This window comes from Micromesistius poutassou, assembly GCF_964030765.1.
Source record: "Micromesistius poutassou genome assembly, contig: SCAFFOLD_5835, whole genome shotgun sequence".
Taxonomy (NCBI): Eukaryota; Metazoa; Chordata; class Actinopteri; order Gadiformes; family Gadidae; genus Micromesistius; species Micromesistius poutassou.
Genome location: NW_028180561.1, coordinates 120 through 13,970, shown reverse-complemented (window position 1 = coordinate 13,970; position 13,851 = coordinate 120). Strand labels below are relative to the sequence as shown.

The window sequence follows — 13,851 nt, the reverse complement described above, 5'->3', positions numbered from 1 at the left end:
ATATACAGAGTGATTTATAAATACAGAGCTGATCTTGAAAAGTTTTTTGTAATGATGAGGTTCTCTCTCTTTGTGGCGGGGGTAATAAGGATGAGGTTTCCTGTCTCCCAGCTTCGTAGCGCGGGTAGTAATGATGAGGTTCTCTCTCTTTGTGGAGGGGGGTAATAAGGATGAGGTTTCCCTGTCTTCCAGCTTCGTAGCGCGGGTAGTAATGATGAGGTTCTCTCTCTTTGTGGCGGGGGTAATAAGGATGAGGTTTCCCTGTCTCCAGCTTCGTGGCGGGGGTAGTGCACCCCTGGAAGGTGCCCTCCTTCGAGCGGCCTGCTGTGGAGGGCGTGCCGCGGCTACATCATCGTGGACTTCCGGGAGATGGAGGGCAAGCTGGAGCATCCTGACACGGTGAGGAGATGGGGGGGGGGGGGGGGGGGGGGCTCATTGCATGTCGGGGGGGGGGGGGGGGGGGGCACTAAAGATGACCGGTGAATGAGGCCAACTGCTTCTGCAAACATTTCGAGTTTTCATGGCTTGTGAGATCGTGGTTATGGACGAGGAATTACGTTCATGTGAGGAGATCGCGTCTTCATATTATGTTCCTTTTTTAAGGTGTTGGAACCGTTTATTGATGTTTGCCTTGTTGTGATTTTGGCTGGTGTGGAACTTTCTGGAATTATAATGTTTTTAACACAAATATCTTCACTTTCTTTTAAGATTTACAAATGGTAGGTCTGTTCATCGTATTGTGCTGCAGTATACTTCTAACTTGCTTCACTGTCATTTACATGACAACTGACCTTTGACCTTTGAAATATTATTTGCATGAATATTGTCTATGATTTCTGTGCTTGTGAATGCGTTGGTTGTGACTCCAGTGCGTCCTGTGCTTCATGACTCCTTGCTGACAGGGCGAGATGGTTCAGTGGACCGTGTTCCTCATCTCCTATTGGGGGGAGCAGATTGGCCAGAAGGTCAAGAAGATCTGTGATTGGTGGGTTCCGTGCCGTCCATTTGCTTTGTGTTCTTAATGTGGCTGTAACAGATGAACTCTGAACTCTGAAGCCTGACGCAGTGGTCATCATCTCTGCACGCAGCTTCCGCACGCAGACCTTCGCTTACCCCGAGAGCACGTCTGAGCGGGAGGACATCCTCAGGGGGCTCCAGGGGAGCATCAACGACATCAAAGTGGTCAGTTGGAAATAGACTTCATCGTCAATTCACTTCATGTTAAAAAAAAAGTAATAATAATGGTGTTTCTATTTAGCCAATCAGACAAAGTTTTTCTTTATTATTATTGTGTCTATCATGTGTGATACTTCACTTTAAATTAGGTAAATTCTCCCAGGTTTACTGATATTTGTCAGGTTTTTTCCTTCTCAATTGTTCCATATACTGCATAAAAAAAATGCGATGACTCCATATATATATGTAATAACGTCCCAGAAATCAAATTCTTCTCTCATTCACGGTCCCCAATTTTGGTTCAGCATTTTAAATAAAGCTTTTGCTTCCTCAATCCTCCTCCTCCCACCAAAACCACCGCCACCACCACCACCACCGCCACCAGGTGCTCTCCCAGACGGAGAGCTTCCTGCAGCAGCTGCTGGTGCGCGCGGTGGCCGTGCTGCCCCAGTGGCGCGTGGCCGTGCAGAAGTGCAAGGCGGTGGAGACGGTGCTGAACCTCTGCAGCCCCTCGGTCACCGACAAGTGCCTGATCGCCGAGGCCTGGTGCCCCGTCACCAAGCTGCCCGAGCTGCAGAGCGCCCTGCGGGAGGGAGGGGTGAGCACGCCACAGGGGGAACTGTTTTATTTATTTATTTTTTATTTTAATGTATTTTTATTTTTTTTATTTTTTTAATGTATTTATTGAGTTTTCCATTTTTTTTTTTTTTACAAAAGAACACCAAATAAAAAAAAGACTTAATAATAAAATAAAATAAAATATAGTAAAAGTAAAATAAAAGGCAAGGCAAGGCAACTTTATTTATATAGCACTTTTCATACACAAGGCAGACTCAAAGTGCTTCACACATAAACATTGTCATACAATAAAATAAAATAATAGATAAGTAAAAAGTAAAATAGATAGAAAATAAAGGCAAAGTTTAAAAAAACATTTTAGAAAGGCATATATAGAAAGAAAATATATATATACATATACACACACATAAATGCATACCGACACATAGGACATAGTAAGAAAAAGTATGTAAATGTACGACATACCCACACACAAATGCGTAGATTAATAAGTAAGCAAAAAAAAAAGAAAAAAAGTCAACACTGTAAAGCGCTTTGGATAAAAGTGCTATATAAATGAGGACCATTTACCATTTACTATCCACTGATAGATGTATGATGATGTATGCATTCACGCTCATGTGAGCTGACCCCCCCCCCCCCCAACACCTCTTCCTCGTCTCCTTAGCGCAAGAGTGGCAGTGGGGTGGACTCCTTCTACAACCGCCTGCCCTGCTCCACCCCTCCGCCCACCCTGTTCCCCGTCAACTCCTTCACCACCGGCTTCCAGAACATCGTGGAGGCCTACGGGGTGGCCAACTACCGGGAGGTCAACCCAGGTACGCACTCCCAACCGCAAACCCCCATACCCTAGAACCCTAGAACGGGCATCGCAAGGGCTGCCAATAATGGAGTGGTGTATTGACGTGTGTGTGTGTGTATTGACGTGTGTGTGTGTGTGTGTGTGCGTGTGTGTGTGTGTATTGACGTGTGTGTGTGTGTGTGTGCGTGTGTGTGTGTGTGTGTGTGTGTATTGACGTGTGTGTGTGTGTGTGCATGTGTGTGTGTGTATTGACGTGTGTGTGTATTGACGTGTGCGTGTGTGTGTGTCGCTCCGCAGCCCTCTTCACCGTCATCACCTTCCCCTTCCTGTTCGCGGTGATGTTTGGGGACATGGGCCATGGGCTGATCATGGCGCTGCTGGCCCTCTACCTGGTCCTGGAGGAGAAGGACCCCAAGTTCAACAACAGCAGCAATGAGGTACTCCAGGCAAACCAGGGCGCCAACCCCAAGGGGGCCCCCCCCTGGTTCATAGCAGAGCCCAGTGTCCCCTAGCCTCCACCACCTAGTGTCGTACTGACATGCACCTACTGTTTGTCCTACTCTTGTGAACTACGTTTAGTGTTTGTTGACCAGTCCGTAGTGCTGTGTCCCTCCCACCACATTGTGTGGTTCCATGGCCGTCTGTCGTTGTTCCCTCTAGCGCGCTGGGGATCACGCTGTCCTCAATCAGTTAACACCGCTTCAAATTCAGCACAGATGCAAATAACACACACATCAAGGTGGTGTGGGGAATTGGGTATTTTTCTAGGCTGGCTAGCTCTCCTGCTCGTGCGTCACGCATCATCCCCATGTGATTTTCATTTAAACTGTGAAATCTAAATTGGTTCATTGGATCATAGCTTCACAAGCTTCCCTCCATAAATGCATCGGTATGTCCCTCTATAAATGGATTTTGGTCTGAGGGGGTTATAACTCAAAAGTTTGCACTTTGATAGAAACCTCCACCACAATTTAGTAGTAAATGAAACACAAAGGTCATTTAACTTTTATATTGTATTTTTCTTGTATAAGGTAGTTCCTCAGGGAGTGGAACTCCTTTTTAACCCCGCGGTGACTCGAACCGACCTGTGTTATGCGTAGATCTTCCGGATGATGTTCGGGGGCCGGTATCTGATCCTGTTGATGGGCCTCTTCTCCATCTACACGGGGGCCATCTACAACGAGTGCTTCAGCAGGGGGGTCAGCCCATTCAGCTCGGGCTGGCACGTGGAGCCCATGTTCACGATCAACAGATGGAAGTGAGCACTCTTTTCTATTTCCAAATCCTACAATAGCTTCCTCTTATTTTTGCTGCTTGCAGTGTCCTCAGAGTCAACACCGTTTCCTAATTTAAGGCATTACAAATGTTTTTGCAGAACACCTAATATTAGGCCTATGTACATCTTGCACATGTCTCCATCAGGGTCAGAAACTAACATGGCTAACTAACTAACTAACTATTATTTTTATGTTGAATCTGAGACTTTTATCTTGGATTAAACGGCAGCTATGCATATTCAAATCCCTTTTTGTAACCAGGTTTCACATTTCATTGCACACGCTCACCCGCTTGCTGTTTTGCTTTCTCTGACCCCCCCCCCACCCCCCCCACCCCCCACCCCCCCCTTCAGTTCTTCCGTCTTGGCGGGGACTCCCTTCCTCGCCATGGATCCCGTGGTTCCCGGGGTCTTCACCAACCCGTACCCCTTTGGAATAGACCCGGTATGTGTTCTCTCGTCTGGCTCTTCTGGAGACCTCTTCCTTCATGCTTCTGCCATTTAGTTTGAGACCTTCCACTCTCACCTTCTTCTCTGTGACATGTTGTTGATGGTGTTGTTGTTTTAACCGTTAGGTCTGGGGCATGGCCAACAACAAGCTGACGTTCCTCAACTCCTACAAGATGAAGATGTCGGTCATCATCGGAGTCATCCACATGTCTTTCGGAGTCTGCCTGTCCCTGTTCAACTACGTGTGAGTTGGACCGCGCTTCCCTGCTACACCCGTAGGCTGCAGACGTTCACAGCCGTCAGCCTCCACCCCACCTAACCCTTCTCTCGTGTGTGTGTGTGTGTGTGTGTGTGTGTGTGTGTGTGTGTGTGTGTGTGTGTGTGTGTGTGTGTGTGTGTGTGTGTGTGTGTGTGTGTGTGTGTGTGTGTGTGTGTGTGTGTGTGTGTGTGTGTCCCACACCAGGAACCGGGGACAGATCAGCAACATCTTCCTGGTGCTGATCCCGGAGCTCTTCTTCATGCTGTGTCTGTTCGGCTACCTGGTCTTCATGGTGATCTTCAAGTGGATCGTCTTCAGGCCGGAGCAGTCGCAGAAGGCGCCCAGCATCCTCATCCACTTCATCGACATGTTCCTGTTCACCGAGAACGCAGACAACCTGCCCCTCTACCACGGACAGGTGTGTGTGTGTGTCTGTCTGTCTGTCTGTGTGTGTGTGTGTGTGTAATGTGTGTTAACACAGACAGTGTGTCCTCTCCCCGCAGATGGTGGTCCAAAAGGTCCTGGTGGTCTTGGCGCTGTGTTCGGTGCCCGTGTTGCTGTTCGGGAAGCCCACGTTTGAGTACATCATGCACAAGAGAAGACTCCGCGGTGTGGTAGGTCTCAGCCCTCAGCCCCCCACCCCCCTCACGGCCTCCGGTCCTCCTGACGCCTCGGTGTGTTGATCTGAGTGTCCTCTTGTCCTCGTGTCCTCTTTCACGGCGTTTCAGAGCGGCGACAGGCGTCCGCTGGTGGAGAACGGCTCCATCAACGCCAGCCAGGGGGGGGAAGAAGAGGAGGAGGAAGAGGAGGTAGAGGTAAGAGGGATGTTGTAATTGACCGTCACGCTTGCACGTCGCCCGGAAGTGTTGACCTCGTGCTATTCCGGTGAACCGAGTGTGTATATTAATGTCTCTCATTCTGCCCCGTCTCCTGTTGCAGACGTTTGATGCTGCCGATGTGTACATGCATCAGGCCATCCACACCATAGAGTACTGCCTGGGCTGCATCTCCAACACGGCCTCCTACCTCCGACTCTGGGCCCTCAGCCTGGCGCATTCACGTCAGTGACGCACGCACACTCAGTCTCACACACTCACTCACTCACACAGTCTCACACACTCACTCACTCACACAGTCTCCCACACTCACTCACTCACACAGTCTCCCACACTCACTCACTCACAGTCACAAACACACGCTTGCACGGTCACAGTCACACACACACAAACTCACACTCACACTCACAGTCACATGACTCACACACACGGTCACATGACTCACGGTCACCACTTCCTCAGTCATTCTTTCAATAAATCATTCTCTGACAATTTCTCATTGTTGAGCTCGAGTTTCGCCCTTGTGTGCTGTACAACGGCGGCGGCGGCGGCCATGCCAGGCGAGTCACTGCCGGTGTCTTGTCCCCCTGCAGAGCTGTCGGAGGTCCTGTGGGTGATGGTGATGCGGAACGGTGTCAAGTGGAAGGGCTACTCGGGCTCGGCGGCCCTCTTCCTCGTGTTCGCCTTCTTCGCCCTTCTGACGGTCGCCATCCTACTGGTCATGGAGGGCCTGTCCGCCTTCCTGCACGCGCTCCGTCTGCACTGGTGAGAAGTGACACTCGCTTGAACGTCCTCTGACCACCAACCAATCAAATCAAATGATCTTCACGAGTCAGACAAACCCGCTCACTGCTCACCGCGGGGGGCCGGGGATCGAGGGCCGAGGGAATCATCGGGAAGCTGCGTTTCAATCGAAGTTGTTTACGATGATTACAAACGCACCGAAAAGCCGACCACATGGCCCCTGGCCCCTAAGTCTCACGCTTTTAAGCTGGGCTAGGGCTTCCCATACTGCCAGAGGGCTGATGCCTCTAGGGCTGATGCCTCTAGGGCTGATGCCTCTAGGTCTGATGCCTCTAGGGCTGATTCCTCTAGGGCTGATTCCTCTAGGGCTGATGCCTCTAGGTTTGATGCCTCTAGGTCTGATGCCTCTAGGTCTGATGCCTCTAGGTCTGATGCCTCTAGGTTTCCACAGAGAGAGTTTTAAGCGGGCCCTAAGGACTAAGGGTTAATAACGCATGTTGTTGTTTTTTTCCTTTCATTTCCAAGGGTGGAGTTCCAGAACAAATTCTACGGCGGGATGGGTTACAAGCTCTGCCCCTTCTGCTTCACTGCTCTGATCAACGCCTCAGTGCCCATCTGACGGATCGAAGGACTGTGCGACTGTTATTGCCCCGCGGGGAGTGCGTTCATCAGTGTAATGTAGATCGATCACGAAGCGGCCGCACACATTTCAGCATTTGGTTCAGCCATAATGATTTTCGTTTTTTTTAATGTTTATCTGCAATTTGGTCTCAAGAAATCACTTAAGTCTGTGGCTTAGACTGTTCTTTGACATCAGTGGGAGCACAATGTCATTATGAAAAAAATAATTATCATACATGTACTATTTATACTAAACCAGAAATTACATTCTGTATTCCTATCGGTTTTGGCTACTCAAACTTTTGAATTGCATCGTCTTATCCTTTTTTACTGGTTCACATACTCAGGAAATGATAGATAGATAGTGATGATGATGTAGACATGGACTTTGGAAAGGAACATGTGATTTTTTAATAGTTGAAGGGAATTTAAAAAAGATTTGGCCAATTATTTAATAATCGGCTGAAATTATTGGGATGGTTTTGATATGCCAAAGATCTAATGTTCATTGTGGATGCTTCAACTGTAAGGGCTTCCCGAAAGAACATTCCTAAGGCATTAGTCAATAGAAATTGTTTTTTTTTTGCTGGTGCCTTATATACAAAATGAGTTGAAATGAGTGCCTGTGAATACATGACATCTGAATGGGTGATGCCACACCACAACGGTTTTGATCAAAACTATAACCATGTTAATGGATGAATGCACTACCATTAATAACTGTACAATGAAAAAAATAAATTGGGTTTTTGCTTCTTAATCTGATTTGTATGTTTATTTTCTTATTGTAGATTGCAAATTTATATTTTCTGGCAATTTACAGTGTCAATTATTCTAGTCTGGTACAGATTTGTAAACCATGGCAGAGTAATAATATATAAACGGAACTAATAACCGCTGGCCTTAGTTCCCGGCCGTGTACTTTTTGAGTTGCACAGCCTCAACTGATCGGATGTTGAGCGAATGTCAAAGATGGCGCCCCCCATGTAGACAGCAGTGTCTTCATTATGTAGTGCATTGACTTGAGGATCGTAGACTCTCTGCCTCGCTGGAACTGAATTGAATACATTTATTCCTGGATTTTTTTTTTTTTTTAATTATATGTGCGGGTAGAGGACCTTGGCGGAGAGATCATGGCGGTTCTGGGCGACATAAGTCGAAGTGTCCGACTGCTGTTGGGTCAAATGCATCGCTGCAGGACGAGTGCTGCTCGGAGCAAATCTCTACTGTTGGGTAATACCACCTCTCAGTTTGTATACATCATATATTCAAGCAACAGATTTGACAGTAGTCTATGTTATGCTAGATCTATAGATATAACTTTAACATTTTTGCCTGTCAGTTCTATACATCTCTGGTGGTATCTGTTTAAATGCAACGCTCTTCTCGGCTGGTTTACATCCACCGACCGGGCGGGTTCTCTCCCCCCTCCAGCTCGGGCATTCAGCCAGGCAGCCCCGCAGTCCAAGCCGCCGGCGGTCGTCGACGACAACGAGGCGGTCGGCCCGACGTTCGTCAACAGGAACCCGCGCAACCTCGAACAGATGGCCCTGGCGGTGAAAGACCGGGGATGGGGGACGACCTGGCCCCATAAAGAGTTCTACCACAGGTGTGTGTACCGACCGAGTCAGATATATTGGCTCGTGTTGTGGTGATCAGGGTCAAGAAACTAAGAATATGTATATGAATCGGCGTTGCCTCCTAGACATTTCCCCCTCACACCATCTAACTATAAATAACCTCAATACCAGAACAAGTATAGATCTAACCTGAACATATAATTGAAAAAAAGTTATTCTTAAACCTCACTTCCTTTGACATAATTTCAAAACAATGCCATTTTTCCAGCTCAACATAAATGTAACCCTTTTGAAACGTAGGCCGATTTGGTCCCAGTTCTAAACCCCTGTCTGTCTGTCTGTCTGTCTGTCTGTCTCCCTCTCTCTCTCTGTCTGTCTGTCTGTCTGTCTCCCTCTCTGTCTGTCTGTCTGTCTGTCTGTGTCTCTGTCTGTCTGTGTCTCTGTCTGTCTGTCTGTCTGTCTGTCTGTCTGTCTCTCTGTCTGTCTGTCTGTCTGTCTGTCTCTCTGTCTGTCTGTCTGTCTGTCTGTGTCTCTGTCTGTCTGTCTGTCTGTCTGTCTCTCTCTCTCTCTCTCTCTCTCTCTCTCTCTCTCTCTCTCTCTCTCTCTCTCTCTCTCTCTCTCTCTCTCTCTCTCTCTCTCTCCCCCCCCCCCCTCCCTCCCTCCCTCCTGTTGGATCATCTCCTCAGGTTGGTGTTCACGCGCTCCCAGCACCACGTGACGGCCGACGTGTTCGCCTGCGACTCCCCCGCGCCGGTGCTCTCCTGCTCCACCAAGGAGTGGGCGGTGAAGCGGGAGCTGGCCTCCACCCGCAGCGTGGCGGCCTCCCAGGCCGTGGGCCAGGTCCTGGCCGAGCGGTGCCACCGGGCGGGCATCACGCGCATGGTGTACCGGGCCATCCCCTGGCAGTTCCGCTCAGACGCTGTGAGTACAACAACAACAACAACAACAACAACAACAGCGGCTGCAGACCCTGCGCTCTCAAACAAGCTGCTTGGTCAAAGCGTGCCCCTGTTTGAACGCCGAGGTGTGGGGGGCGGATCGGTCTAAATCCGTCAGTCAGGCCTGTGACTCTGCAACGCTTCCGTGAGAGAGATTCAGTCTAGCCGACGAACCGATCAGTCTTAACACGTGTTTAATGGAAGAAGAAACGTTTAAAAGGTGACGTATTATACCGCCGGGTGTGAGTGTGATTAGCCGTTACAAGCCCTTTCTTCTGAAAATCTGCGTGTCCACCTAGACGTGTGCTGGATAGATCAGTCTACCGGCCTACCCAGTGGACCGTAGCAAACGTTGCTCCTCTATCCGTCGTACATCTAGGTGGACACGCCCACTTGTGATGTCAGAAGAGGCAGATTTTTTCAAAACGGCTTTTAACGGCTAATCACACTCACACCTGGTCAGGTATATCTGTCTCCTTTAAGCATTCTTCAAGTATATATATATATCAATTTTTTTTTTCACATTCCTTATGTTGAATATAACAAATACAAATTCTCATCTCTGGTCAATTTAGAGTGGATGTAGCGTACGCCATCTCTGGCGTGGGTTTGGACAATGGTTGTCTAAAGCTCACATACAACCGTTTCCTCCCGCGTAGACTGAGGAAAACTCTGCATTGCAATCTCAAAACTGTTTTTTTAATTTACAAATGGGAGAGCGAGAGAGAGAGATTGTAAACACTGGTGTAACCATGGCAGTGTTGAAGCAGCCCGGATGCGTGTCGTTAACTGTTCGTTGACTGGGTTCTGTGTCTTCCTCCCGTGTGGTAGATCCAGGCTTTCAGGACCGCGCTGAAGGACGGAGGACTGGTCCTCAGTGAGCCCAGGAGGAAGTACATCGCACCCCGAGTCAAGGCCCCGTCTGGCTCCATGTGAATATTGCGTATTGTTATTGAAAATCTGAATTAAAAGAATGGTTGAACTTGTTGTTCTGCACTCTATTACTGAAAAGGTGCACGACAAATCGGTCTACACTTAAGACAAAGCGACGTGGATAGTGCCACCGCATTCACGATAAAGCTGTGGATCAACAAACCATCTTCAGTGTTGTTAGTTGATAATATCCTTTTGTAGTCTGGTATACAGAGTAAAACACAACGGCTGCTTTAAGTAGAATATTTTATTTGATCACTCGTAGAGCAAGTGTTGTAAACGGTAAAATATGCAATGTGCTGAGAGACATCGTGGGAGGCCATAGAAATACGTCTGATACAATTCATCATAACACAAGGTGGCCATTGGCTCAGGGGTGTGTGTGTGTGTGTGTGTGTGTGTGTGTGTGTGTGTGTGTGTGTGTGTGTGTGTGTGTGTGTGTGTGTGTGTGTGTGTGTGTGTGTGTGTGTGTGTGTGTGTGTGTGTGTGTGTTTTAAATAATAAAGTGCATGGTGTTTCATGCATGCCATGAAAACAGCAAGTTCTACGATGGCCGGTGAGAACACCAAAGCATGAAAAACCCGGTCAGAGTGTGGGGCTAAAAAAAGCACATCCATTAAAAACACATTAGGACATAATCTTGAATGCATTAAATCCTCTTTCATTGAAGGCAGATACGAAAATGGAAATAACATGCACCAGAATTGGTTCAGCATTTCTATTTATAGATATGCATGTAATACTTTCAACGTAGGTACAGCAAAACATCCCCCATTGCCAAGTACAAAATGGACCCACAAACACACACTCACTGACAGTCACCAACTTGTAGTGAATATATCTTAAAAATAAATCCAAGAAAACAAATAGCCTTAATTTTCATGTTTAAGGCACTTATAGATAACCTTTGTGACAATGAGAAAAAAAAGTAAGTACTGTCTTCGTTGCTGTCAACTTAAAACATGGTGGTTGGAATACATTGTTTTGCACTCAGCTAAAATCTCCGGTAAGTAAATACAAAGAGTAAACCGTTACTCTCTCTACAAAACTAATCTACACTGGCAGCATAGAGCCTCAAACATGTTGAATGGAAAAATACTTTGAATTGCATATACATGCCTTTAGTTGGGAGGTATAGAACTATACTATGTGAGGTCCATGAGTGGACCGGCGGGGGGGGAGGGGGTATTCAAAGTAAATAACAGCATAGAAAGGGATGCCACTGGATCGGAGACAAGCATGAAATAAACAAACATTTCAATACCTAAACCAATTTGGTGGCCAGGTATGCTTTTAGCGGCCCCAATACTGACGGGCTCCCGATACAGCGAGCATCTAAAAGGTCTTCCCCAACGGAATGAAATGGATGCAAAAAGAGAGATTGGACCAATATTTTAAAAGAGTGACAATAAATTAGTGAGAGCGATAATGCAGCTGTGTTCAAATAGCTTGTCGAGTGAATACTTCAATCAGTCACGCCTCACAGACTCTACCTACTTGGACATCATTTGAGCATTTGATTGAATCCCTTGATCAACACCCTCCTCCTCCTCCTCCTCTCTTCCGTTCAACCAATCACATGCTTTTCCCATCCGCGTCCTGTATCCTCTTCTCCGATTGGCTGCGGGGCTCGGGGGAAACGTCCACACAGACGGCCCTCTGGTGAGTCAGGCCCTTCCGCGTCTGGCTCCGCCTCCGTTGCAGCGGGGATCGCCTCGGACTCCCAGGCAACTGAAAGAAATAAGTGAACATCAGACTCTTCTATCAAAGACCCCCCAATGGTATTCCAAACCAGGCCTCCTCGGCCTCCCCCTTCAGAAAGCATCCAGTACCGACGTGTGTGTGTGTGTGTGTGTGTGTGTGTGTGTGTGTGTGTGTGTGTGTGTGTGTGTGTGTGTGTGTTGTGTAAATGTTCACACAGCGGAGTTGACAGGAATATTCCAGCCAGAAAACCATCCGATAAAATAAAAGGCGGCCCAACTTCATTCCTCTCGTCTGTTGCTGTGGCCTCATCAGTGGCGGTTCTAGGGGGGGGGGGCCAGGGGGGGGCCAGTGCCCCCGTAACTCTGAGTCCGGCCCCCCCCGGAACGAGCCAACCCCCCCCCCCCCCCCCGTCAACAATCGCGCCCGCAATAGCGCTCGTCCACGATCCACCCCCCCCCCCTCGTCAACAATTTGGTTTGTGCCCCTCTAACAGAAAAGCCGGCCCCATCTCGGCCCCCCCCATTAAAACCGGTCTAGAATGGCCACTGGGCCTCGTTGCGGCCCTTCTCCTCTGACCGTACGGTACCTTGTTGTCGTCGTCCAGCTCGCTGATGGACTGCATGAGAGAGAAGAGGTTCATCCTCCCGCTTCTGTTCAGCACCGTCTGGACAACAGAGAGAGAGAGAACAAAGAGCGGACGTGAACCAGGGATGTGAATAACTCAAATTTTTCATGGTTGAATAATCAGTGGGTGGTATGAACGAATAATCGATTATTCGATGTGTGCCGACATTCACAAAGGCAGCCATGGATCAACGGCAAGAAATCACTTAATATCTTAAACGCAAAACTAACTTTAACAGTGATCAGTGTTTGTGTTGTATGCATATATATTAATATTTATGCTTGTGTATTGTGTGTATATTGTTTTTCTGTACATGATTAACTATTAGTGCTACAGAACCAACATTAGTTCCGTCCGTTAATTCTTGTTTATCTGAATGGGAAAAAATGTTAACGGTCCAAATGTTAAAAATCGACTTTGACCCTCAGGAACGAATAATCGAATAATCGAATATTCTGACCCATCCCTAACGTGAACCCGGGGGGGACAGAGGGCGCGCCCGCCGCCGGAGGGAGGTCTGAGGAGACCATCACAGCGGGAGGGGGGGTCCTGCTCACCTTGTCTCCGTCCTGCACGGTGATCGTAGGGTTGGGATTGGCAGCCGGGGCTCCCATTGGCGAAGCTTCCTGATTGGTTGCAGGCGGGTCCTCAAATACCTTTTTTTTTTTTGTAGTATAAAAGAAAATATATCTGATTTAATATTTTAAGACATAAGACTACTTCCAATTATAATGTAAATGTAACAACATTACTTTGTCCATGCCCACACTATCAGGTATGTCATCCTCCTCTTCTTCGTCCTCATCGGTATCTTCCTCTTCAAAATCCTCCTCTCCCTCGTCCCCTTGGCTTTCTCCTTCGACCTCTGGGTCGTCCTCCTCCTTGTGGAGTGACATGTTTCTCTGATCTCTTGACTTCCGCCGCCAGAGGGCGCTGTGGCGCTGCTGGCTGCAATGTTAAAAGATGTTAGGACGCACGTTAAGATGTTGTCCGAAATAACTCGCTAAAAATAAAAGTAACGTGCATCTGAACGCAGACATTGACCAGGGGCCTAACTTACATATCAGCGCTTTACGTAGTGAGAAATGTTGAATAAAAAATCAACATTTCAAAGATTTATATACCTTTTTTTTTTTACTGATTTATGGTTAACTTATATTCCTCTTTCTCCTCCACAAAAAAAATTAAGAAGGAAACATTTCGAGTTAAAATATATATTTTCAAAGACCTCACCCCCCAAAATGACACCACCACCATCCTCAATGACCTATTTCCCCGGCAGGGGCGTACTTAGTCATTTGGGGGCCCAAGGCAAACCCAGTCATTGG

General features: G+C 47.7%; 3 protein-coding genes across 4 annotated transcripts; 2 read left to right on the top strand and 1 right to left on the bottom strand.

The window, feature by feature from the left end:
- Positions 1-271: 271 nt before the first annotated feature.
- LOC311370690 (V-type proton ATPase 116 kDa subunit a 2-like) lies at positions 272-7,497 on the top strand (the record flags this gene model as incomplete). Its single annotated transcript, XM_084489024.1, is given in 16 exon segments — positions 272-320; positions 322-399; positions 903-985; positions 1,089-1,182; positions 1,562-1,774; positions 2,423-2,573; positions 2,855-2,994; positions 3,658-3,815; positions 4,188-4,278; positions 4,409-4,527; positions 4,747-4,960; positions 5,046-5,156; positions 5,271-5,357; positions 5,482-5,602; positions 5,972-6,143; positions 6,648-7,497. Coding segments are annotated over 16 exon segments (1,975 nt in total), but the record flags the coding sequence as incomplete, so codon positions are not given.
- A 210-nt stretch (positions 7,498-7,707) lies between these two features.
- Positions 7,708-10,241, top strand: LOC311370692 (large ribosomal subunit protein uL18m-like). Its single transcript, XM_084489027.1, has 4 exons — positions 7,708-7,976; positions 8,178-8,352; positions 9,010-9,244; positions 10,093-10,241. Exons 1-4 carry the CDS (start codon positions 7,877-7,879, stop codon positions 10,195-10,197), a joined length of 615 nt encoding a protein of 204 aa, XP_084345153.1. The 5' UTR covers positions 7,708-7,876; the 3' UTR covers positions 10,198-10,241.
- Positions 10,242-10,432: 191 nt separating this feature from the next.
- Positions 10,433-13,468, bottom strand: LOC311370691 (uncharacterized protein). 2 transcript variants are annotated; one of them, XM_084489025.1, is made up of 4 exons: positions 13,276-13,468; positions 13,081-13,179; positions 12,485-12,562; positions 10,433-11,925 (listed from the first exon to the last, which is right to left on the bottom strand). In XM_084489025.1, exons 1-4 carry the CDS (start codon positions 13,417-13,419, stop codon positions 11,770-11,772), a joined length of 477 nt encoding a protein of 158 aa, XP_084345151.1. In that variant the 5' UTR covers positions 13,420-13,468; the 3' UTR covers positions 10,433-11,769. The 2 variants fall into 2 exon arrangements, with proteins under 2 accessions (XP_084345151.1, XP_084345152.1); XM_084489026.1 differs by having other exon boundaries at positions 13,291-13,468.
- Between the last annotated feature and the right edge of the window lie 383 nt (positions 13,469-13,851).

What these genes read in the sequence shown, in the direction of transcription:
- LOC311370692 (XM_084489027.1), top strand. Translation starts at nt 7,877, where the DNA reads ATGGCGGTTCTGGGCGACATAAGTCGAAGTGTCCGACTGCTGTTGGGT. An exon ending in CATAAAGAGTTCTACCACAG is followed by an intron (nt 8,353 to 9,009) that starts GTGTGTGTACCG and finishes TCATCTCCTCAG; the next exon opens with GTTGGTGTTCACGCGCTCCC. An exon ending in GGCAGTTCCGCTCAGACGCT is followed by an intron (nt 9,245 to 10,092) that starts GTGAGTACAACA and finishes CCCGTGTGGTAG; the next exon opens with ATCCAGGCTTTCAGGACCGC.
- LOC311370691 (XM_084489025.1), bottom strand. Translation starts at nt 13,419, where the DNA reads ATGTCACTCCACAAGGAGGAGGACGACCCAGAGGTCGAAGGAGAAAGC. An exon ending in ATAGTGTGGGCATGGACAAA is followed by an intron (nt 13,180 to 13,275) that starts GTAATGTTGTTA and finishes AAAAAAAAAAAG; the next exon opens with GTATTTGAGGACCCGCCTGC. An exon ending in CCGTGCAGGACGGAGACAAG is followed by an intron (nt 12,563 to 13,080) that starts GTGAGCAGGACC and finishes TCTGTTGTCCAG; the next exon opens with ACGGTGCTGAACAGAAGCGG.